The sequence below is a fragment of the Protopterus annectens genome, chromosome 6.part1 (genome assembly GCF_019279795.1).
Source record: "Protopterus annectens isolate FY-2018-M chromosome 6.part1, PAN1.0, whole genome shotgun sequence".
Lineage (NCBI taxonomy): Eukaryota > Metazoa > Chordata > Ceratodontiformes > Protopteridae > Protopterus > Protopterus annectens.
In genome coordinates this window covers 39,508,585-39,535,049 of record NC_056738.1, presented here as the reverse complement: position 1 = coordinate 39,535,049, position 26,465 = coordinate 39,508,585, and the positions used below count along the sequence as shown (strand labels likewise).

The window sequence follows — 26,465 nt, the reverse complement described above, 5'->3', positions numbered from 1 at the left end:
ACAGCCTCCTCACCAAAATGGTGACTGATACTGGTGTAGAGGCTCTTTACATCAATAGTTACCCAGTACATGTTTTTTCTCCACTGGACATCCTTAATCTTTTGCAAAACGTCAAATACATCTTTTATATGTGAAGGTAACATTTGTACTTTAGGAAGAAGAAAAAAATATTCCTTTCTTGATACTTTTGGACGACCAGGAGGATTAATCAAAGTCTTGTGAATTTTTGGTAGACAATAAAAATGGGGCATCTTACAACTCTCGGTACTAAATTTCTTTTTTATATCCTCTAAGGAAAAATATCCTAGCCAATATCCTCTTTTCATTAATTCACAATATTCATATAAAGCGCTAATGTAAACATCAGTTTCCACTTTCTCATATGTCTCATCATTCAAACCTTCATTGCACATATTTAAGTATTGAATATAATCCATAATTACCAACTTATTAACCTTGCCCACATGTTTAAATATTATATAATTTCTAACACTCAATGAAATCAGCATTTTCATTCATCTTTTGTTAAGTTATAACTTACAGTTTTAAATTCAGCATTGCATGAAAATGTTGAATCTCTTCATGAGTAAAAGGGGGTAAAAACATACTTTTATTACTTATATTACTCGTATCAAACAAATTATATGTATTTACATCATCCTCAGAATGGCATGAATAAAAACTATCATTAAATGAGTTAACAGAATCAGAATCACATTCCATAACACTTTTACTAGCAAAAACATTGTTGTTAAAAAAATTCTTCAAATGCAATTTTCTTACAAATCTGACAATATCAGCTTTAATTTTGTGAAGTCTAGGTATAACTCTTGGTATAAACTTAAGACCGCAGTTAAGAAAGGTTTAGTATCAAAAATTCATTTGGTCTAATGTTCATTTGGTCGACACATTTGGTTGACTAATTAATATTAAGTAGTTCATTTGGTCGACAGACAGTGCTGTCAACCTTCTGTCGACCTTATGTTGATAACAGGCAAGGATTTATCCTTGTCAGCACTGTTGTGCAATCCTGGAGTTGTAATATATAAGTAGTGGGGGGTGTGGGGGGTGCAGCCCCCCAATGGAGGGTGCATGCAAAAACACTAGTGTTAGTTTGAGGTGTGTGTGTCGACCATTTAAATGGAGACATTTTGGCGTTGATATTCTGACCTGTCAATGTAATGGTTTCGACCAACTGAACGTCGACCAAATGAATTTCAATCCTTTGATAGTAAACCATTAAGAACTGCGTACGCAGCATTGTTTAAAACATAACCGGACAAGTTCACAATATAACAGTCACAAACAGTACGAAATGGTAAATTACCATTTACCTCTTTTAAAATATTGTTGTTACTGACAGTCTCTTGATTGTGCATTGTAGGATTCCCTCTGGTTCATAGGTTCATAGGTTCATACTAGGCTATCTGCCCTAGGGCATTTATAAGCCTAGCCAGAGTGTGTTTGGCTTTCGCCACCCATTTTAAATTAATTTTGCTATGCCCTTTTTCGAGGTTAGTATACTGTGCCTCTGTCTAACAGTGACACAGAAGTGATACCCGGGGTAAACCTACGATCTCCCATCCACTCATCAAGATTCCTCTTGAAGAGAGTCAATGAGGGACTCTGCCTAACCTGAACTGGGATTTTATTCCAGAGTGAAGGGAGCCTCTGGATTATGAATCTGTCCCTCCAGCATGTCCTATTTATTTCAGTGCTGAGGTTCAAGTCTCTCGAGCGCATAGCTCGATGGGATTTGGATTTTCTGAGGTGCAGCATGTCCATTAATTCTGGGTTGGACATGGCTTTATACGTCAGGCACAGATTGCCTCTGAGCAGGCGGCATGCCACTGAGTAGAGCTGGAGTTTCTTTAACCGGGCAGCATATGGCATCTGTTTGAGCCCTTTGATCCTCTTGGTGAGGTACTTTTGGGGTCTTTCCAGTTGCTGCAGGTGTCTGGTAAGGTACATCCCAAAAGGGGCATTGCACTCAATTATGGGCCTGATGAGGGATGAGTAAAGAGGCACGATGACCTCCCCTGATCTAGATGTGAATCCCTTCATGATTAGGTGGGCTACATAAAATATTTTTCTAACCACTTTGGCCACGTGGTTGTCAAATGAGAGATTGCTATCAACTTGGGTGCCCAGGTCCCTAATTACTTCTTCTGTACTTAATGGATTACCACCTATGTGGTAATTTGTGGGCACTTTGTTTTTGCCAAAGGGAATGACTATACACTTTTTGGCGTTTAGCTTGAGGCCATGGCTCTGGCACCAGTTGTCTGTTTCTATGAGGCCCTTTTGTAGAATGCTTGTGTCAGCTGGAGAGTCTATTATGGCACCCAGTTTGCAGTCATCTGTGAACTTGGTCAGCCACAGTCCTTCCGTGTTAGCCTGTACCTCCGAGAAATATATACCGAACAAGAGAGGTCCCAGGACTGAGCCTTGTGGGACGCCACTTGTAACTGGTTTGGAGTCTGACATGGCTCCAGCAATTCTAAACATGTGGGTTCTGTCCTTGAGCCAGTTTGCAACCCATCTAGTGACATAGGGGTTTATATTTCAGCTGGTGAGCTTATCTATAATGCCCAAGTGGGGTATTGTATCGAAGGCTTTTGCAAGGTCCAGGTAGGCTGTGTGGACCACCTTCCCCTCGTCAATGGACTTGGTGACTGTTTGAAAGAAATTGACCAGGTTTAAGAGGCAGGATCTGCCCTTAACAAAGCCGAACTGGGTAGGATCCAGTGTCTGTAGGTCCCCAATATCTTTATTTATGAGGTCCATGATGATCCTTTCCATAGCTTTGCAGACCAAGCTAGTCAAGCTTATGGGGCAATAGTTTCCAGGATCCTTTGAGGCACCACCTTTGTGGAGAGGGACCACTGTTGCTGTATGCCACTCTTTGGGTACATATCCTGTAGTAAGGCTGAGATTGAACAGTAGTTTTATGTTTGGGTTTAGTTCTTCTTGGAGTTCATGTAGGACGCAGCCCAGGACACCGTCTGGTCCCATTGATGCTGTGTTTTTTGTTTTGGAGAGAGCGGCTCTTACCTGAGCATCTGAGATGTCAGGGGGGCAGCACTCTGCTGGGATAGATATTTGCCCTTTTGGTGGGGAAGGGGAAGAGAAGTTTGCGCTGAACCTGTCAGCTAGGATGTTGCCAATGTCTGTGGGTTCGGTGTATTTTTTGTCATTTTGGACTAATTCTGAACATATCTGGGAATTCCCACCCAGGTTCCTAACATAACTAAAGAAAGCCTTGTGATTATCCTTAGTGTCCTGTGCAATTTTTCTATCGAAGCTGGCCTTAGACAATTTTATGAGTGCCCATAGTTTTTTGCTAATACTGATCAGAGATGCCTTCCCTTTTTGGGATTTTGCTCTATCATGTAGTAGCTTCCTCCTTCTATTGTATAGTTTGTTTATGGCTGGTGTCCACCAGACAGGACACCTAACTTTGGAGGATTGGGTCTTGGTTTTATTTGGGATTGCATGATCCATGCATTCCTGAAGTTGTTCATAGAATGCATTTATAAAGGATTCTGCGGTCTGGGCCATATTTTTCACAGGCCCGGGGACTTTGAAGGATTCCACCTCGGTTTTGAGGAGTGTGAAATTTGCTTTAGAGAAGTTTTTCACTGTGGTTTTCTGGGCAGGGGTGGGGTCGGGATGTGAATATCCAGTGAGATTAGTTTATGGTCTGATCTTACCAGTGAGGGATACACTTCTGGTCTGGAGCATAGAGTCCCCATGTTGGTGATGATCAGGTCCAGTATGTTTTCCCCTCTTGTGGGAGTGGTAACAAGTTGTTCCATAGCATTTGAGTTTATAAATTCTAGGAACCTTTGGGCTAGGGTGTTGGAGCTAGAATAATGCTCCCAGTCTATGTTAGGGTAGTTGAAGTCGCCCAATATAATGGTGTTTGGAGAGACCTTCATATTTTCCAGTGTTCTCAGAAAGGCCGAGTGGGGTTCCCGGGTTTGGGAGGGGGGTCTGTAGCAGGCTATAAACTGGAAGGCAGTTTTACCCACTGTTAGTTGCACATGGATAGTCTCTGATGCTTCATGCTGTTCCACCAACCTGGAGGTGTGGGTATCTTTGACAAATATTGATACTCCCCCTCCTTTTCTGGTTTGGTCCAAGTTTTGGGGCCGAAAAACATGGTATGAGGTATAACCTGGTAGTTCTGGGGTGCTGTCGGGAGCCTTGAACCAGGTTTCTTTTACTGCACAGATATCGATGTTCATGCTAAGGAGAGTTTCGAGTGCATGCATCTTGAGGTTTAGACTTCTGGCATTGAGTAGCATTACTCTTAGTTTCTTATCCCTTGTGATACCTATGGAGGTGGGTTTGTCTTTTGAGCCTTGCCTAAAAAAGGCATTATAGGGGTGGCAAGAGCCTTTGCCAATATCCGAAAGCCCAGGGGTGACAGGTGCAAGCTGTCCCTAGTGAAGCATCGTGGCTTGTCGAGCATGTCATCCCAGGCAGACAGGCATTGGATCCCCTTTGAATGACACCAATACTTAAGCCAATTGTTGAAATTGATCATCTTGTCTTCATACTGTGGCATCATTCTTGGTGAGGGTAAGATGCTACTCAAGTAGTGTCATACCGGCCTGGGCTACATGCTCAGAGAGCTCCTCTATGTCTTTTTTCATGTAGTCCAGGGAGGTACATCTCAGATCATTCACACCAGCATGGACAATGACTGAGTCATATTTGTACTTGCCTTGGAGTGACCTGAGTGCTTGTGTTATGTGGAGGATCCTAGCGCCCGACAGGCAGCTCACCGTGACCTTCTCCTTGTTCAGCCTGGTGAGCGGGACGTCAGTGTGCCTGACGATAGAGTCACCTATTACAAGTGTATCAGGTGTGTTGTTTAACCTTAAGGGTTGTGACTGTTCGGCACACTGGCTTTGTGAGCTATGTGTTGCACGTGTTTTGTTTTGGGGTAGCAGTTGCTTGGGTGTCTGCTTTGGAGGTCTCTGCTGCTTAGGCAGATTTTTATTTAGAGCCTCCGGGTATGTTTTTGTGTGTTTATGTGTTTGGTTTGCTGTCGTGGTAGGTCTATGTGAGACTGGAATTGTAGTGAGTGTGGTTTCCTTCTCCTCCTGACTGGTTACGCCAGTACTGAGTTGAGAGAGCTTAGCCTCCAATTTGGCTATATTGTTGCATCTCTCACATGTGGTGGAATTTGTTGGGAGGAGGAGAGGGTTGTCTGTGTACATGAGGCAGTTGTAACATTGCCTCAAGATTCCCAGATTCACCAGCTGGACCGGAGAGGAGATTGACAACTGACCTTTGGACATGCTAGAATAGTATTGGGAATTCCTTTATAATTGAAAAAAAGGACCAATGGGGAACAAAGTACTCAAGGGGAGTTTGTGAGGGTGTAGTGCTTTTAATTTTTTAGTGCTGACTTATATAATTGCTTTAGTGAGCAAGTGCCAGGCTTTAGAGTAGGAGTAGGGTGTTTATTATGAGAACTAGATCAGTTCTAAGGGAAAAAGTGAAGAGCAGACTTTGTGGAGCCAAGAATGGTTTAAACCCAATTAAGCGGCATACAGGGGGACTTGAAAGATCTATAAATTGGCCCAAAACAGCCAATAGAATACCAGATTCTTGTGCTGGGAACACTCCTCCAGGGATAGATACGCTGCTCCAAGCTCCCCACTGCCACTGGTGAACAAAGAAGCCTTCCTTTATCCAAGAAAGGAAATGGGTAACACAGGAACTTTCCAAAAGTCCAGAATACAGCAAAGCCTGTATTTGGACTACTCTAGGTCAGGAAAGACGGGAAACAAGGATAATTTTTTTTTTTGCAACAAACAGCAGGAAAATGCAATAAATATGTAACACAGGCTAGCGCACTTGAGTGTGTAGCCTCAACAGGTAAAAGCAACAAACAGGACAAACTTTAAAAGTGCACGTGCAAAAACAACTTTAAACAGTTTAAAACAGTTCAAGAAGCAGAAATACTTGCAGTTTAGCTAGATCGGACAGTCGCCCAGGTAGTAGCAGGAAAACAAACACTTTTATCAGGTTAACAGTCGCTCTTTCAGCCTCTCTGCTGCTAGCACCACTCTGCAGGACCACAAGGAGCTTGGCTGAGTAGTAACAAGCACAAAACCGTGCCAAAATGGGTTTTATACAGGGGGACTTGAAAGAGCTAAAAATTGGCCCAAAACAGCCAATAGACTACCAGATTCCTGTGCTGGGAACACTCCTCCAGGGATAGATAGGCTGCTCCAAGCTCCCCACTGCCACTGGTGAACAAAGAAGCCTCCCTTTATCCAAGAAAGGAAATGGGCAACACAGGAACTTTCCAAAAGTCCAGAATACAGCAAAGCCTGTATTTGGACTACTCTAGGTCAGGAAAGATGTTTCTTCCCTTGGAATCTTTCTCTCGCTGTATGTGACTCCCTCCAAAATGTACGTTGAAGCTGTTCCTCCTGCTGAGCTTTGGGTAGTGGGGGAATACAATTCCTATTCTCGTGGTCACCTTCCCATGATAAATTAAGTCCTTCTGATGCAGAAAAGGATGATTTACCATGCTGACTGCCAGAGTCTTCACCCTCTTCAAATCTCATGTGACCACATGATCATTTGCGATTGGTTCTCAACTGGAAGTCTCTACCACTGTCGTAGTCGCGTAAATCTCTTAAAAATTTTCCTTTCTTTCTCTCCACAATCTTTCCCTCATAAACTTTAAGTCTAATATTGATGTCAACCAGAATTTTTTCTAAATAATCCATCTTCAAATTAGATGTCAAAGTTGAACAGGTGGTTTTAATCTGTTCCTTCAATTCACACTGCTTTACCCTGTCTCATTCTAATAATATATTAATCCACTCCAAAGTACATTTGTGGGCAGCTGCCACCCATAGCTGGCAAAACTGTTTATCAACTTCATTTTGTAGGTTAAAGGGAAAAGAAGGGTCCTTATAAGCCCTTAAACCTCTAGGTGTAATATCCAAATCAATATACTTTTGAAGACTTTGTATATTGAGAAAAACTGCCATCTCTTTCTACATTAATTTTTCCAGTTCATCACATACAGCCTTATTTTCTGAAGAGAGGGAAGAAGTGATTTTGCGACTGGCAGATGCAAATGGATTATTATAGCGTCTATTACGGTCTTCCTCCCATTTATCCCAAATTTTAGGTACAAACTCTTTTTCATTATTTATATTACCATGGTGGTTATGACACTCTCCTATTTGTAAAAAGAAACTGTCCAAAGGTCGTTGCATATTATCTCCATTTTTAAAAAGAAATTGTGCTTCACATGGATGGGGAGACTGTTCCAGAGAAGGGGTAGTCTCTGGGATACATACCTGACTCAACAGCATGTCCTATTTATATCATAGGCAAGGTTTAAGTCTTTAGAAAAGGTAATTCTGGTGCTGTTTGCTTTGTTCAGGAAGTCCATGAGAGTGGGGTTTGACAATGCCTTGTAGGCCAGGAGATATCCCCTCAACAGCCTGTAGGAGACAACATACAGGGATAGGACCTTGAGACAGTCTGCACAGGACATGCTACTTACACCCTGTATCCTTTTAGTGAGGAACCTCTGTGGATGGTCCAATGTTTGGACTCATCAGAAATGTCCATGGCTTCCAATTTGCTTGATCGAGTAAAATTTTACTCAAGTAGGAAAAGTAAACACCATCAAAAGACAGTAGATACCAATTCAATCCTATGGGAGTACTTGTGATCGGAAGCTTAGCAAGTGTGGAACAAAGAGGGCAGTCACCCAGGGTACAAAGTGTTAGGAGGCATAATCAAGTAGTGCAGTTTCTTTTTATTATTTTTTTGTACCAACATTTCTAAATTAAATGCCAGTGCTAACAGGCACTTCAGTGAAAGAACAAATGGCCACAGATACATTTCAGGCTTGTTGCTGTCAACTGCATATATCCATAGAATGCCTCCTTACTTCCTATCCTAGAAATATTCAGTTGTACACATATCAGATGTTTGATTGCAAGAAAAAAAAAATCACAGTAATGTATTCCAACTTGTATACTCTAACTACAATGCATTGGAATGTATTCCAACGTGTTGCTCCTAGACCATACACTCATACTAAGCAAGCTATAGCAACCTTCCCTACAAACCTCTGAAGCTTGACTGGGAAGAAAATTAACCAATGTCCTCAGCCTTCACACAAACTATTGAGGTCTTCTGTATATACCTCTGAGCAGGGCTAATTTTAGAATTGGTGAGGCCAAAGGTACAGTTTGAGGATGCCCCTACCCCCACCACTACCATCACTAAGCCTGTGTCAAAATTTACTTATGCATCCAGGGGTGTGGGTGATCATGTTCTTTGATGCATTCAGTGGCTTATTTTTGAAAGATTATTACTTGTTCTTTTTTATTTTTTCCGAAAGTTATGTATGTACTTGTCAATATTGTGTGTCTTCATGCATAAAAAATCAGTAATATGTTTTCACACAGGCACACACACACACACACACACACACACACACACACACACAGACACACACACACACACACACACACACACACACATACACAGACACACACTCTGCACACCTATCTATAGGCATTCTGGAGGAACTCTAATTCACCTATACCGTGTCCTTGGGGAAACCAGAACACCTGAATAAAAGTCTCACATATGTAGACAGTACATGTATATGGCTCAGAGAAAGAGACAAGAATTCAAACAGAGAACAAAGTGCTATGAGCTGGATACACTACCTGCTGCACCACTGTCAATGATAATTGGTTTCACACATACCCTGTCTAGACCACCAAAGACAGTCACTTATTGTGTACAACACTTATGTCTGACTGTAACAGATAATGAAAAAAATGATGTCCAGCTTATTAATCTTAAATACACTGCAATACTCCCCTTAGATAAGCATACATATATATATATATATATATATATATATATATATATATATATATGTGTGTGTGTGGGTCCCATTCACAATGCCGAAATTCCAGAATGACAACAGCCAGATGGCCGACAACCATATGGCAGACATTCGGAATACCAACAATGTGAAACCGGCATCTCACTATAGTGCGGAATGGAAAGATTTCCATTCCTGCACTGTAGTGCAATCTTGGAGTTGGTATATTAAAGTTACGGGGGGTGTGGGGGGTCCAGGGGTGCGTAGCCACCCCCTGCTAGTAGTTTAAAGGAAATTTTATTTTTCTTTCTATGGATGTACTCAAAATGTTGAGATTCAGAATGCTGGTCATATGACTGTCGGCATTCTGGCATTTCGGCATTTTGAAGTAGATCTATATAGATATATATATATATATATATATATATATATATATGTATATATATATATACTTAAGCTACAGCAGTGACTATTTTACATGAGATTCTCAATGCAATACTATATGTGAAGCTGCTTCTTCCAAGCCAGATCACTGAATGTGTAATACTGGTTAAACAACAGCAGGAGTAAGTCATCATTACTAATAGACAGTCTACATATCCATCATTTAGAGCCACGTTACTGGTTATGTACACATCAGATGTCTCACTATGATTTAAAAAATGACTACAGTAAAATATCCCAGCTTGCTTTAGACAAATCCACACAAGCCCTGTAAATCCAGATTAATGACTGTTTAGCTTAATTGCAACACCAAGGTCAGTCATTTCATCCAAATACAGCCCCATAACCATCAAGACAATTTGTTAACTTGAGTACACCTCAGATTTCTGATTTCGGTAAAAAAATAAGTCCACAGTAATGCATTTCTAGTTTGTTTCACAGATGTGCAGAGTATCCACAGTGGAGTATACCTACTTATTTCACACCAATGTACACTAGTCCTGCAAAGCCAGACTGACTGTTTAAGCCAGGCAAATGACAAAATAGTTATTTTCTTCTACAGACAGCCCCCATCCAGCAGTCACAACTATACTGTTGACTGTGTTACAACCCACCAGTATGATTGTGATAAAATTAATAAAAATGACCACAGTTGTGTTTTTAGCTTTGTTTCATACAAGCAGTAGCCACAGCAAAGTATTCCAACTTCTTTTGCACAAATCACAAAGTAAAATATTCCAGCTTACTTCATACAAATGTACTCTAAATTGGCAAAGCCAGTTTGATTGGTTTAATCTGCAAAATGACAAAACTATCAGTCATTTCCATACCTCAACCTCCCCACATCCAACAGTTATAGCCACTTTGTTGGCTGGGTAGAGCACAGAAGTCCAATTGTGATAAAAAGTAATAATAATGGCCACAGTATTTCAGCTCTGTTTCACACAAACAGTAGACACAGTAAAGTATTCCAGCTTGTTTCACAGAAATCACATTAGTTCTGCAAAGTCAGAATAATAAGCACTTGACAGTAGGGAAGGCCTTTTTCATTTAAAAAAAAAACTTCTAGCACTTTAACATAGGTCCCTCATTTTGCAGAACATCCCTGATTTTGCTTCATATTTCTGCCCAGTCCCTCATAAAATGTTTGATTTTCTGGTAAATCACTAAGGATTACAGTCAGTTAATAACCCCAGATGTTTGAGTTTCACACTTCTTATTCTTGAAAAAGCATGTTGATACAAGATCTATTATTCTATTAAATTTCTAAGTGAATGAGAGTAATATTTAATATTTTCCCTATTCTTCAGCAAAATGTTAAGGGCTATGCCCTAGAATCAGAACCAGTGCTGATCTTACAGCAGTAGACCCTCAGAAGGCCCATCTGGGCTATTTGTTCTGAGTTGCCTGGGCTGATCCTGAAATTGGTCAATATTGATCAGTTTACTACCCCAGTTAACAAATAAAAATAAATAAATACTGTGGGATATCCTTCTCAAACCTCAAACATATCTGGCTGCTAAGTTAAAGATCTAGTTTCCATGTACTCCATTCAATTTGCTTTTCCGTGCCTCCTAATGTTGTACAACTGGCCAGCACTCAATGCAGTGTGCACTGACATATTCTGCATGTGGGAAATCATGTAGGAATTAACATAACAGCACAAAAAAGACACCTAAATATAGAGATAGTTGTGAGGTAACTACCTCACATGCCTCCTTTGTCTAATACTAACATGTTTTGCCTTCTTAGTATAGCATAAGAAAGGTTCTAAGCAACAACAGACTACTGCACAATTGTTTGCAATTGACTCAGGCTTTCAAAGACATAGTTACTGGGAATGTGTACACAGCTCACTGTCTGAAATTTTATTATTTATGTATTGGCATTTGTTTAATAGGGAAGTCCTACTGTGTTCAGACAACCCCACTACCAGTGGAGGAAAGCACTGTTTGTTTACTTATATAACAGCAGTAACTAGCAAAATAGCAATAATAAGTAAAATAAAGCAAAATAAATAAAATGATGACAGCAAGATATATACAAGACTCTCTCTCTCTCTCTCTTTATATATATATATATATATATATATATATATATATATATATATATATATATATATATATATATTTATTTATTTATTTTACATTTGTTGACCAGGATAGTCTGACTGAATACATGTCCATTTTCAGTGGAGGCCCGGAGAGAAAAGCTCCAAGATAATAATACACATTGAACATTTAGTAAATGTTAGTTTCAAGCAGATTACAGTCATAAGCAATACCAGTATTTAGCACATATAGTACTTATTATAAAACACTTTACAAAACATAACATTATTTTCCAAGTTAAACATACATAACATTACATTCAGGTTTAAGACACACTGAGCAGCAGTTATACAATTGACCCTTCCTGAAATGGAGTGGTAGAAAAAAGTTAGAAGTAGTTGAAGGTAAGGCACCTAGGAAATAGAGAGGTCACTAGTCAGGGTTAGTGCAAGGACATAACTAATGAGTTTTGAAGTATGTCTTGAGTTTGTTTTTGAATTGAGTTAGTGAGGGTTTTAGGGTCAAGTCAGCTGGGAGTCTGTTCCATATTTTTCCAACAGAGTTGGCAAACAGAGAGTCCTCAGCTGAGTAGTTGGATTTGTATGTTTCAACTAGGAGTCTAGTGGATGATCGCAGTGGCCAGGTGCTGGTGTAGGGGCTGATAATATTTTTTAGTGCAGGTGTATTTTCTGGTTGGTAAAGGAATTTATGTGCCACTATTAGCTGGTTGAACCGCAGTAGGCTTGGCAGTTCAAGCCATCCTAGGCGATTTAGGTTGTGACAGTGGTGTGTCCGGTAGGCTGTGCCAGTAGCAAATCTGGCAATGTGATTATAGCAGGATGATAGTTTAACATCTGTTTTGTTTAAGTTGCAGAATAGAGGTGAGGTATACAGAAGAGTAGATAGCAGATGGGAATGGGCAGTTGCAGTTCTAGCAAGTGGGATAAGGAAAGGTTTGATTCTGTAAAGAGAGCAGAGTTTTTTATTAATGGTTTTGATAGTTTGATTGATATGCGCATCAAACTTCAGGTTGTGATCAACTATGACACCCAGTAGTTTAATTTGGGCTTCTCGGGAGATGATAGTGCCATTGTTAGCAGTTATGTTTAAGGCTGGCAGGGGGGTCCTGTATGTGGAGGAGAAGAGGAGCAACTTAGTTTTGTTGGGGTTTAGGATTAGATGTTGATTGGAGAGCCATTTTTCCACTGTATTGAAGGTAATTTTGCTTAATGTGAATAAACTAGCTGGTGAGGTGTCAGAACAAATCAAGGTGGAGTCATCTGCATATTGAATGCAGGTAGCATCTGGGATGACTGAATGAAGGTCGTTGATAAAGATGGAGAAAAGAAGGGGTCCTAATATCGTGCCCTGAGGGAGTCCTAATGTGATGGGTAGGCGAGATGACAGCTTGTCCTGCCATAGGACTGCCTGTTGCCTGTCCTGCAGGTAGGATTGAAACCATTGGAGTGCATGGTTGTTTAAGGAGAAGGCCTTCAAGGTATTTATAAGCATTTTGTGGTCACCCATGTCAAAAGCCTTGGATAGATCTAGAGTGAGTGCTGAGGATAGTTTGTTATTATTGCTGTTGTGGTTAATGACGTTAGAGAAAGAGAGGAGGGCAGAAGTAGTACTGTGGTGTGGCTTAAAGCCATGCTGAAAGTTGGACAACAGCTTTTTCTGTGTGAGGTAGTGCATGAGCTGTATGTGTACACACGTCTCCATAATTTTAGCTATGTTTGGGTACTGGGTGTGACTACATTAGAATTAGAGCCATTGGGAGAGAGTTGGCTGGCTAGAGACTGGATAGTCTCTGTGAAGAAGTTGTTGAAGTTATTAGCAATGTCTACTGGGGATTTTTGTTGGGAAGCTGAGGGGGGAGGAGTGGTGGTTTGGCCTGGGTGGAGTAGTTGGTTTATTCCTGCCCAGAACTTTTGAGGTTTGTTTTGGTGTTTTTGCAGTAGATGGTAGTAGTGGTTCTTTTTGTCTAAGGTTATGGATTTTTTGGTGTCATTCCTTAGCTGTCTGAATCTTAGTTGATCAAGTGGGGCTTTTGTTTTTCATTAGGTGGCCCACGCTTTGTTTCTGAGTGAAATTTTGGTTTTGGTATCTTTAGAAAGCCATGGTGCAATATTAACTTTGGTTCTAATAGAGCGGCTGGGAGCATGGGAGTTAAGAATAACAAGGAATTTGGTGTTAAAATATGCTACTGCTTCATCTAGGGGGAGACATTTTAGTACTGACCAGTTGCATGCCTTAAGTTCATTTTGAAACTTGTTGAGAATAAAATTCTTGTTGTTTCTTAATGTTCTATAGGTGGGTTGGTAGGAGCAGTCTACTTTGAGCTTGATTATATAGGTGAGACAGTGGTCACTTAGGTCATCAGACAAAGTGCCTGATTTATAAGATTGAAGATGGGTATTGACGAGTATCCAGTCTAGGGAACTTTCCTTGTTATTGGGTTTTCCTGTCCTGGTGGGGGAGGTTATGATTTGAGTAAATCCATAGAGGTTTATGTGGGTTGTGGGGGTTTCACAAAAGCAAGTGTTCCAGTCAATGTTGAAATTCCCAAGAACAATTATTTCTTGGGGGTGGTTATTGGATAACCAATATAAGAAGCCTTCTAAGCTTTCTGTGTTCATCCCTGGGGGAATGTAGACACAGACAATGTTTACATTTTTGTTTTTGCTAATTTGTAGTTTTGAGATAAGAATTTCAGCATTATTGAACTGGGGTGATTGTTGGGTGTCTACGCTGACAGATAGGGTAGACTTGTAAAGTATGGCTACCCCACCACCCTTTCTGGTGGTACGGTCAACAAATAGTGGATTAAAAATAACAGGATATATACAAGAGTATACATTTTAATATAAAATGTATCCAGCTTGCATAATAGATTTTTGGGAAAAGTATTTGTTTAAGGAAGACATTATAAGTAGAGTTGATACTGCTGTGAGCAATATGTCTGAGAAAGGGGAGATACAGGGTGTACTTAAATGATGGAGATGGGGAAAAAGAAAGGAAGTTTAAAGGTGTATATTTTAACCAGGATTAGAGCAAGAGCAGAGTCAAGATTTAGATAAAAAATCCTTTTATGTGTAATTCTAAAGGTATGGTGGTAAGAACTGCATCTGATAGAAAAAGGTAAAGTATTCCAATTATTTGTGAAGAGTGTGAATAAAACTTATATCCTGCAGATTTGTTTGTTTTATATATGGAGAGCAGTTGTTTGTTTTCTGATCAGAGAGGTCTGTTTGGGTGGTAGGTAATGTGGAGCAAGCAAAAAGTTTCTGAACAATTTTATCTGTTGTGAGAAGTTGTACAAAAGTAAGGTAATTGGAGACTGCTAATCATTTCTGAGCTTGAAGTGCAGTGGAGTGGTATGAAAAGTGGGAGGCATTAGCTGTTAATTTGCTATTTTGTTATAGTAGGCTTCTTAGTTTTTTTTTAGCTTGTAAATTAGGATTGGGGCACCATAAAGCTGAGACATTATGAGTAAAGTATTGACAAAGGTGGCTTTTGTGGTTATACTTAAGAAGTTTTTGTGTCTGTATAGCATTCCAAGTCTTTTATGGGTCTTTTTAATATTGCTTTAGAAGTGAAGGTCAGACTTGAGTTGGTCATCGACTATCATTCCTAGCAGTTTTATATTTCAGACTAATTCAATTTCTGTGTTACTTAGTGAGATGATTTTAAATGTTGTTTCATACTGAGTTTGAGTTTTCGGGGTAAATAGGAGAAGTTTGAGGGTTTGAGAGAGTAGAAGGTGAGCACTTCTGGCCAGATTTTGATGGAGGTGAAAGCTTCTTGTTTGAATTGCTTTAGCTGGAACAGATTGTTGCAGGAACATATTTGTATGGTGTTAACTGCATACTGAACTAGAGAGGCTTGGGAGGAGGAGGTGTGGAGGTCTTCAATAAAATATTAAAGAGAAGGGGGCTCAGTATGTAGCCCTGTGGAGCACCCCTCATGATGGGTAAATGTGGTGAGAGTGAGCCATGCTATACTATAGATTGGCACCCATTGAACAAATTTATTGGATTAATATAGAGTGCTGTTTGAAGAGGGGAGCTATTTGATGATGGACTGGGGTTTTTTTCTGCTGAACTGGAATAATGAGTTAATTGAAGCAAGATTTTTTTTCGCATTATGTTTTGTGGTTCGTTTGTAGGTTAGTGTAATAAAGTTTTTTTTTTATCATTGTTTACTAATTTTTTGACTGGGTTGCAAAGTTGTCCAATGGCTTGGAGGTTCTTAGTTGTTTTTTTTTTTTTGTTTTGTTTTTTTGCTAGTCCTGCCAAACATTATTCCAGGCATGCATAAGGTTTCAACTCTGTTTTGATAACTACAGAGAATGGTTAGTTTTGACTCTTTTATTACATAAAAATCGACAGCATAGTCAAAGTAGAGAGCTTTCAGGATGAACCAATTTATGGCTTTTAGTGTCTTGAGACATGATTCTTGGCTAAATTTAGATAAGTTGCAAGTTCTTTTAAATTCATGTTTATTGATTTGATGCATTATATTTCTTAGTGTATAAGCTGAAAGGTGATGTCTTAGGGCTTCTGGGAGTGTTCCAAAAGTTATGAATTTTTGAAGGTTGGACATTAGTATCCAGTCTAGAATGGAGCTTTTGTTGTATATTTTTTTGCATCTGGTGGGGGGTTTATAAGCTGTGTTAACCTGAATAGGTTCATACTGCAAGATGGGGAATTAGAGGCCAGACTCTGCCAGGCTATATTCACATCACTTAGTAAGATAGTTTTGTTTGGGATGTTGGTGGTTGCCCAAAAATGTATGCCTTATAGTATGGGAATGGAAATGTTACCAGGGGGAATATAGAGTACTATAATACAGATGCTTTTTTTGTTTAGGTTTAGAAAGGTGATAAGTATTACCTTATTTTGAAATTTTGGGATGTGGTTAGAGTATTGGGTATAAGTATAGGTATTAAAATAAGAGTAGGGTTATCCCACCTGCTTTCTTTTGAATTCTGTGAGCTTGGATTATATTGTAGTTGGGGGAAGCAGTTCTCTATCTTGTACATGCAATTTGATCCAAGTTTCTGTGATTGCTATGATGTTGGGGTATAAAGTGATATCTACGTATGCAACTCAGTAATTTTGTTATGTATGCGACACAGTTTTTTACTATAATGAACTTTAGTTTTTTTTTTGGTTGGTTTGTTGAAGAGGATGAGGAAGATGAAGAAAATATTGTGGCTTTTACTAGTGGTGTTCTGGGAGGGATTGTGATGAGAACTAAGGTAGACTGTGGACTTGTATTGGAGGTTGGCCTTGGCTTAGGGTGTATGTCACCACATTGAAGGATATACAAGGCAGACAGTCTAGACACTGAAATTGATTTAGGTATTGTGGGAGAATACTTTGCTTTATAGGTGGGGATCGATGCTGAAATGTTCTATATTTAAAGCAGAGGTAGGGGACTAAGTTGAGAAGGTAGGATGGAATGTTAAGATAGCTATTTATGGAGTCATGATAGTATATTTGGGAGGTAATGGTGGATGTGAGGTTTGTTATTCCTAAAGTATGAAAGAACATAATGTTAGTAAGGAGAAGAAGTGAGACAGAAAGAATGATAGGCAGTATCATATTTAATTGTAGGGGTATATCAATGGGATCTTAAGTTTGGTTTGGTTAATGGTAAGGTAGGTTGAGTATATATGTGGGATGAAGAAGAATAAGGTATGAATAGTATGATAAGAAGTTAATTGGATATATATATATATATGGTTCCCATTCAGAAGCCTGAAACATCATAAGCCTGAAAATCAAAATCCTGAAGCCAAAAGCCTGAAAATTCAGAATCCTGAAAACTCAAAATCCTGAAAGCCCAAAATCCTGAAAGACCAATCCTGAAAACACAAATAATGCTAATATGTCACTATAAAGACACTAATATCTACCAACTGACCCTGACCCTAACCCTAACCCTAAGGTCCGTCACTATCGCACACTCACCTGACCCACGCCCTAACCCTAACTCAATTAAACCGCCCTAACCCCAATATTTGTCACTATTGCATACATGCCTAACCTGCGCCTAACCCAAACACACGTAAACTGCCCTAACCCTAAAATAAAACCAAGACACTTACCTGACCCCAACGCATGACCTAACATCACAGGGCTAACAATAGCAAAGCCACAATGACATCAGTATGTCTATTTTGTGTTTTCAGGATTTTGAGTTTCAGGATTTTGGTCTTTCAGGATTTTGGGCTTTCAGGATTTTGAGTTTTCAGGATTCTGAATTTTCAGACTTTTGGTTTCAGGATTTTGATTTTCAGGCTTATGATGTTTCAGGCTTCTGAATGGGAACCATGTATATATATATATATATATATATATATATATATATATATATATATATATATATATATAAATGAAAGAAGGTGGAGCTATATTGATGATATTGATGTTGAGGTTAGTTGGAACTGGATGGAGTTGGTGGGGGTGGAATTTGGGGGTGTATAAATATACTCTAGGAGTGGTGAGTGGGAATTTGGGATAGGGTATGGGGAGTGGAGTCACTACAAGTGTAGCAAGGGTAAATAGAGCAGAGTTTTTTGTTTTTTTTTTTTGAATCAACGGCCCAGGTAACCCTAAAACTATCAGAGTAGAGAAGATTTTCTTAGGCAATATATTCTGTAGCTGAACAATAAAGTACACATGAAATGCTGCTTACACTACTTATAACAAATTAGCTGTACCATTAGATATCTAAAAATAACTGCACTAAGACTACTTTATAAAATTGGAGGAGGAGAATTTCCTCTCCAACTATAGCTGAAATCTGTTTAGTTACAGAGCTGCATAGTTTACATAACAAGATGTTTTATACATTTATCACTATTACCAAGTGCACAGGAGTTCTTTCTATATCTTGAGTATTCTGACTGGTTTCTTTGGTGTCTGCAGTCATTTACAGAAAACTGCACTCTCAGACAACACGGTGTGGAGGACAGTCAGGAAGAAAGCAGTCCCTAAAATTTAACACTGTTATTGAGTGCTCAAGAGTTTTTGCAGGATCTTCCATATTCTGATAGGTTTCATTGGCAAGTACAGTACTTTGCAAAAAAACTACATGCTCAGAGTACAGGGTGTAGGCAGTAGCCAGGATGAAAGCAGTTGATAAATATTGAGACCAGCTGCACTAGCTGGAGAGGAATGGTGATGTTGTCTTGATTTAGGAAGAGTGAGGTAGCGTTCCAGTCCTTAGCAACATAGGTTGAGGAAAGTGAGTCACCTGCACTGTTATGAGGAAAGTTGAGAAATGCAGTTTCATAGACAGGAGGTTATCACGGTGTTCAGTATGCATTTCACATCTTGGAATAAGCTAATCCTTGTACCACAGTGTTCAGTGTGCCTTTCTCACTGTTCAATGTGCAGTAGCAGCAGTTAGTAAATGGTCAGTCGATACTTCCATTGTATTGTATATGCATCACTCATAAGGATACCGCATGGTACCTCAGAAAGGATAAGATACTGACCAAAACTACTGATTTTAAAGTTTGGTTTTACAAGAGACATATATTGAAAATCAGTGTCAAGGAAATCTCTAACAGCTAAAAAAAATCCTCTACCTATCAAATGGCTCCAAAATGTGGAAAGATGGAAAAGAACTTGACTAAAATGAGAAGATCCTATACAGCTGAAGTTCCAGTGCTACATTACGCTTCTCAGTTCTGCCTAGCAGTGTTTATGATAATCAATAACACCTGGCATGCTAACTGATTTGAATGTGGTTAATTGAACAAAAGGATGCACATACTGAGCAACCATTACAACCAGTTTCTGCTTTAGAAGTTTAACCAGCTAGCCATCTTTCCATTGTCCACACTGTCCTGCTGATGCTCCCAATGGTAGTAACCTGAGCAAGGTAGCCCAAACTTATCCACACTTTTAATCTTCAGTCTATACTGGGGGGGTCCCTGGGTGTTCCTAAATGAGATGAGGGACATGCACTCTCCAATGTTTCCTGCTATTGCCCCAGGACCTCCTCCCAGTAAGTCATGCCTTGTACACATCCCCAAGAAGGTACCTAGGGGGCCTACTCACAAAGTACCCACACCATCTCATTGATTTCTCAACTCAGAGGAGCAGTGACTGTATTCCAAGATCCTTCTAGATTGACAGGCGTTTCACTGTATTACAGGAAGTGAGCATAACTGCCCTTTGAAGAAAATTAATTTCTCTTGCATCGCATGTATCCATGATGGCATCATTATGGTCACTACTCAAGGCACATGTCCATAAGTGAGGATAGGGATGTAGACTGACCTGTAAGTTCAGAACCTCTTCCTATGACTTAAATCTTGCTTCACCACCATAGTCCAGTACAACACTTGCAGTACTGGTGCTGCTTGTTGTACCCACTAATAGTCAGACTCTCAAGTCTTTCTTCACTCTGTCTCTAACAAGGCCCCAAGGTGCACAAATTCTTCCAGCTGGGGCAGTTGTTCTCTTCTTAACCTCAAAGAGCTATCTACTCTTTTTCAGAAGAGAATGACAACTCCAATTTGGAGTACTGATTTTCATCTCAGCCCCATCATACACATCAGTGAACCTTGTCAATGCACTCTGAATATCACAGTTGCTTGGGGTTAAGAGGACAAAATAATTTGCCATCCAAAAGATGCAAGTCTCTGGTCCCCAAACTGGATGTGCTCCCAAACATGGCTGTGTCTTGATGGTTTGACCATTAAAATCACAAACAAAAGAAGTGATAACACACTCCCTTGGTGAAGCCATACACTTGCCTTGATTTTATGTAATGCTGAGTATGAACACACAGTTCTCACCCCTCCAATAAAGAGACACAGTGTCAAGTAACAGTGGCCCTGAGCCCCCTTACTGTTGTAATGCCTCTCATAAAGTAGTTCAGAATACATATTCACATGTTGTCCCTCTATATCCACAAAACACATGCCAACTATATTGATAAACTTTTATTCCCCTCCAATATCTGGGCAAGGACAGAGACTTGATCCATGGTTACATGTTCAGAATGAATCCACATTGCTCCCTTGAATTGGAGAGTCAGTTGCTTAAAAGTTTCCTTTGCAGCACTCAATCATAGGAATGATGAGGAGTATAGAGTATGCTTCCTCTTTAATCAGAACACATTCTCATGTCACCCTTTCTGAACAAAGAAACCACTACCCCAGCTTCTTAATGCAGAGATACCGTCTCAGCTTCCACATAACCTTAAAAAGGCATGTTAACTATAATATCCTCACACAATCAAGCACCTTTCTCATTTAGGTCTAGCTCTCATCCACTCCTTCACTCTAACTGCAATGTAAATCTTTAATTGCCATAGTAACCTTTTACACAAAATGGATCTAATCCTATCACTACTTCTGCCAGTGTTGCTTCAGAGAAAGGGATGTTCTCCAGATTCAGAAGCCCCTTAAAGTGTTCCTTCCACTGCTCAACAATGTCTCCAGTCAATGTCCATGTTTCTCTGTCTTGCTGGAAATAACAGGGCAATATCACATACCATCTTGAAATCCATTTAATGGTTTGCCAGAACAACACTGAGGCCATCATGAAGTCATTCTTGATGTCTCCAGAAAACTTCTCTCTCACTCAGACCTTTGCTTCAGTGACAGTTACAGCTGTTGCCTTCTAGGTTTGTTGATATCTTTTGGTCAAATCCTGACTTCCCACCTCTGGTAGAATTGCAAAGAAGGCCTCCTTCTTTAACCCAGTAGTTCCCTTCTTTAACCCAGTAGTTCCCTTCTTTAACCCAGTAGTTCCCTTCTTTAACCCAGTAGTTCCCTTCTTTAACCCAGTAGTTCCCTGAAGGACATATGTTTACTGCTTTGCCATGCACTGACCATCTTGTAGCCACATACCTTTGATACTGCTTCAGCTACTGATATTTTGAAAAGTGTCCATTCAGAATCCATATTCCCAACTTCTCCAGGTTCATGGGAAAAGCTCTTCTGGAAGTAAGAATTCAACACATTCAACAGAGAAGCATCAGCTAGGCATTGCAAACACTTCCCTTACATGTTTGGGTTTCCCAGGTCTGTCCCATCACCACCGTGGCTATTTAAGCCAAATCATTCTCAAACATGATCACCTGACAGCTCAGCACATCTGTTCCCCTGAGTGCTCAGAACACTTAGGCCTGATGACATGACTAGAATGTCAGTCATTAACCTTTAGCCCCTGGTGCTCTACTACCAATGTGTGATCACACTTGAGTTTGAATGTGGCATTTGTTATGGACAGTTCATGACTATTAACAGAAGTCCAAATTAACTCAGGCTCAGCCAACTGCAAATACCAATCACATTTCAAACTGTCTCCATCCTTCTCCACATCAGTACTGAAAGCTTCAAGTAGAACCATAAAATCACTAAATGATATCACATCAAGCACCACCATATAGTCTCAAAAGAAGCCAAAGACTCCAAATAGCTGTTAAGTATATGTGAAAAACAACAGATAGCCTTTCTTTCCATGGGTTACAGTCACATTTAGGTGAGATTCTTACTTAGTGGCACAAACTTCAACTGAACATCACTCAGGCAGAGGTTTGTGAGTATCACCATATGCACACAGGCTTCTCTTCAAAGTTATCTCCAAAGTGGGAAAGTGACCACTCTCACATAAGACCAGTGGTCTATGCAAAAGTAAAGCCAAATAAGTCTAACCCATACAAGTACCGGTTCCTTTCCCACACTGAGATTACATTCCATGATTCAAGATTCAGTTTCAATTGCCATAGTCTAGTCTGTCTTAAGGTATCATGTTCCTTCCTGCAACTTGACTGATATTGCATCTGAATCACTCACCTTGCCTTGTAGATGGTAAGCCCACATGGTGAATTCACATAGCTTTTCTAGGCTTAAAGCTACTTTTATATATTTATTTATTTATACATTTGCTGACTGGGTATAACTCGGATCTTAGTGGACTAGGTGGATCAGGTTCAGTACAGGGCTTTACAAGCAACAGTTAAGAGCAGAGTAAACACATGAGCATTTAAACATTACAGTTATTCAAGTTATTTACAATAAAAAAAATAAAAACTTTTGATCCACAAACAGAATACATTGTAGTCATTTAACTGACTGTAATAACCAAAATGTTAGTTAATTTTCTAATACCTGTATTATGTTATTAACTAATACCTGTGTTTTGTTATTAAGGGATACAGGAGAGCCAGATCTAATCCAGGCAAGAAGCAGGTGTGAGGTAGAAAACTAATTCTGGATCGGATGTTAATGTATTACAGGATACACACACACACGCACACACACACACACACACACACACACACACACACACACACACACACACACACACACACACACACACACACACACACACACACAAACCACACATACAAACTCACAAACCATCCTATGGACAATTTAGAGGATTTCCAATTCACGTATTGACATATCTTCGGGATGTGAAAGAAACCATAACACAAAGCCAAAGCCAATGCAGATACTGGCAAGTCATGCAGACTACATGCAGGCCATGTGGAAACCAGAGAGCCAAGTGCTATGAGACAGCAACACTAATCGCTGTAGCACCACTCTGCTATCAGTAAAATGCTGTCACAGTCTATTATTCACAGAACTAACAGTAGATATGCAGCAGCACATCAGAGAAAGGATCCGAGCCTTCACATAAACCTCCTTCTAGAGAAATTCTGATTTAGACTAAAGATTGGCAGACTTGTTATTGCTGAAACCTTGTCTGTGCCATATAAGCATCAGAGAGTGCCACCTGACGCTAAATCAATGTGGTGACTGCATATACATTCCAAGTTAAAAAAGAAAGTGTTGAAAACATTAGCGGTCTTGTGTTAAACACCACCAAAAATATGAGCTTAGATTTAGTGTGATAAATATCAGTTATTAACTTCAGCAGTTTCCAGTGTATCAGACAAAAGCTTACAGCACAATGATTTCTTCAAACCAGCTCAGAAATGTGGCAGCGATCATGGGTACCAGATGTCACGTTTATGTATCTCACCTGTTGGAATTGGACAGGACTCTGCTTTCCTCCATCATCCCCAAATGGGTGAGTGGTTATAGGGCTTTATGTCTGCAGTCATCCCTGAGGGTGGTGCACAGTCCTTGTTTTTAATCTGCTTATTTTTTTAGTACTTATATATATATTTTTTTTTTTGGTTAGTGATATACAGATTGTCTATGAGCATGGCTTCTAATGCAACGAAAATTCTATTTAGTTCTAGTTTCTAGACAAAAGTAGCAAACTGTGAATGCCCTCTGTTTATGCATGTGAGGAAGTACAAACATCCATGTGTTTATAAGTGGAGTGTTTTCTCTAATGGTGCACTATTAACTGAATATATGGTATGTAGTCGTTTTTGAGCATTCTGCATTACCACAGGAACTTTAAAAATCTCTGACAAATTATAGCCCCCGTTTTTGCTCCTGGTCCAAACCCAAATGTTAGTAATCCTCACCATCTGTCTCCCTTCCCTGTACATCAGTCTAGCCATGGGTGTTTTCTTCAGTTTCATTACTGCAGTATTCATATGCCATCCCTTCCATAAAGCTATGCCTCTGTGTGCAGCCATTTCATATATCAGTTTCATAATTCAGCAATTGCATGCCTGCATCTAGCTAGTCCTTCATGTCAGTTATACAATAAAGGAATTTTATATTCTAAACGGTAAATGGTGATTGGACATCACAGTCAGCATAGGCATTGTACATCCAACATTGCTCAAACCAACTAGTTTGGCAATTTGACTGAAATACAGGTAAATGCAACTACCAAAACAGTAAACATCATCTGTGGCATGACTCATTCATTACCAAGCAGGAAAACAAAATTTTATTTAAGTAAAAAAAAAATAATAATAATAATAATTAGTAGTAGTAGTACAACATGCACAACTAGTAACCACCAAATAGCCATTAGATTGTTGTCCTCTACTGCTGTCGTGTTGACAGTTGCCCTGAGCCTCCAAAGCACTTTTTGACCAGTGCTCTGTGATAAGAAGACATACCCTGAGTTTACTACATCTTGAAATTGCACTAGTTATCCTTTCTTAAGGCAGTAGTATTACAACATCTCTTCACTACTAGGTACAACCAGCCGTGTACCAAGATACAGTGTCATTGGACTGTCACATAGCAATGAGATTAAAAACAAACATGCACTGCAGAAGCTTCCTCATGCATGCACACACACAGTGCATTAAATAAGATATTCCTAGAGAATTCCGGTATCAAAGACAGTGGGATAAATGCAGTCCCTGTACATGATGACAACGTGTAAAAAATATAATGCATTTCTGTTCTGTTTTTAAAGAATGCAACACTATAACAGTAATGTACAACTTATGTGTGTGGGTAACACATGTTTACATATGGCTGAATTTGTCTGGGTCCTCATACGTCACCTTCATGAGCAAACCACAACAGCTATGAATAAACTCTGCGTTAACCACACCCAAATGTGATATATTGCTAAACGCATGTTTTATTGCTGTCATGGAAACTATCTGATGATGTTGAGTGAGAATCTTTCAAATAATTGTTAAGTAAAATCACATTCTAAAGACCTATTAGTATACCATAAATAATTTCTGTTACTATAATTATTACCTGTGGAATATAATAATATAAAATGGCTGCATGTAAATCAAAGCTTTCAGGTATATAATAACAGAGCACACTGGTATCATTGCATTCCTCTCTCTTATGTTTTGCTTGAACAGCAACTAATATCCTACAGATCAGCTGGACTGTACATTTAAAATTCAGATTATACAGTTTAATTTTAAATATTGTGCACTATAACATAGATATGGAAATGTTGCTGATTTCTTGCAAGAGAAGGACCAAAACCTATGAAAAAAAAATAAAATAAAAGGTGTATATGGAATATAACATAAAATTTTTACTGGCGACATTCAGAAAAAATATGGATTACATTTTAATTCATTAAGTATGGCTAGTAAAATGGTTTTATGTCAAAGGTAATGAAGAGTGAAGGGATTAAACGTTCATACTAGTGTTTGATTCTCATGGCCGCCACTTGCTAATTGCTTGGTTAAAACCAGGTCATTTGATCACATACAGGTCATAAGAAACTGCATTGCTAAAGAAAAACAAAGTGAAAAATTTCTACATTGTACTTGATATTTAATTACTATATACTACTAGGTGCTGTTTTCCCTTTAAATTGCGACACTGCACTAATAATATTATTACTTCCAAAATATTTTTTGCCATGCTCTACTTGTAGATTTCAACCTCAGGAACTGCTTCACTTTAAACAAAAACATAGAAATTCAACAACAGACTGAGCAGGTGAGTTAAAATTACATTTTTTAAACATATGGACTCAATCAGCAATGCATCCTTTTAACCAAAGTAGAAATGATACATAAATCTTACCTGAAATATGTCATTGGCACACTTCCTGCACAGGTTGTGTTGACATGGCAAAATGACCACAGGCTTTGTGAACATCTCTAGGCAAATTGGACAAATTAGCTGTTTCTCCAAATTATCCATGGTCTTGGAGTCCCCCAGCAGTTGCTTGTAGCCCACCGCAAAGCTCATCCCCTCTACAAATCCCTGAAGATCCACCCTGTGCTGAAAATAAAAAATAGGATCTTCAGATGGTTTTCTCTGTTACTTTTTTGTCTCACTCTATCTTTTGTGTTTTTAGAGTGTTCTGTTTCACAATGCCTCTTTTTGCTTCAGTTAGTAGCTAAAAGAGTTGTGTTTAATTTTAGCTGCAGTTTGTTCCAGGCACAAAACCTCCTGCTCTTTCAAGACAGGACGTCACATGAAACTGGCAGAGGACGACAACTGTGGGCCTTGCATTCCAGATTCCATTTTTATCACCTGAAATTTGATAACACCACTAAAGCCAGAGAGCAGAAAAAGCCATTTGTCACTTGCATCAAATGACACTTAGTCATGGCTTGATTGCAGATAAAAAAAATAGAAGGGCTTTAAAACCTAAATATCCAAATGCAGACATTACTACACTACTGGTAAAAACTAAGTACATTTTATAATTTAGAAATGACTGCGT

The 26,465-nt window shown here is 39.3% G+C and overlaps 1 protein-coding gene across 2 annotated transcripts in view; it reads right to left on the bottom strand.

Annotated features, from left to right (window-relative positions):
- The window catches only part of TRIM54 (tripartite motif containing 54), a 1,123,771-nt gene extending 1,097,553 nt beyond the window's left edge, over positions 1 to 26,218 (bottom strand). For both annotated transcript variants that reach the window (XM_044075469.1, XM_044075470.1), the window contains exon 1: positions 25,817 to 26,218. In XM_044075469.1, the coding sequence (XP_043931404.1) occupies positions 25,817 to 25,984 (168 nt within the window). In that variant the 5' untranslated portion in view covers positions 25,985 to 26,218. The remainder of the gene's footprint in view (positions 1 to 25,816) is intronic.
- Between the last annotated feature and the right edge of the window lie 247 nt (positions 26,219 to 26,465).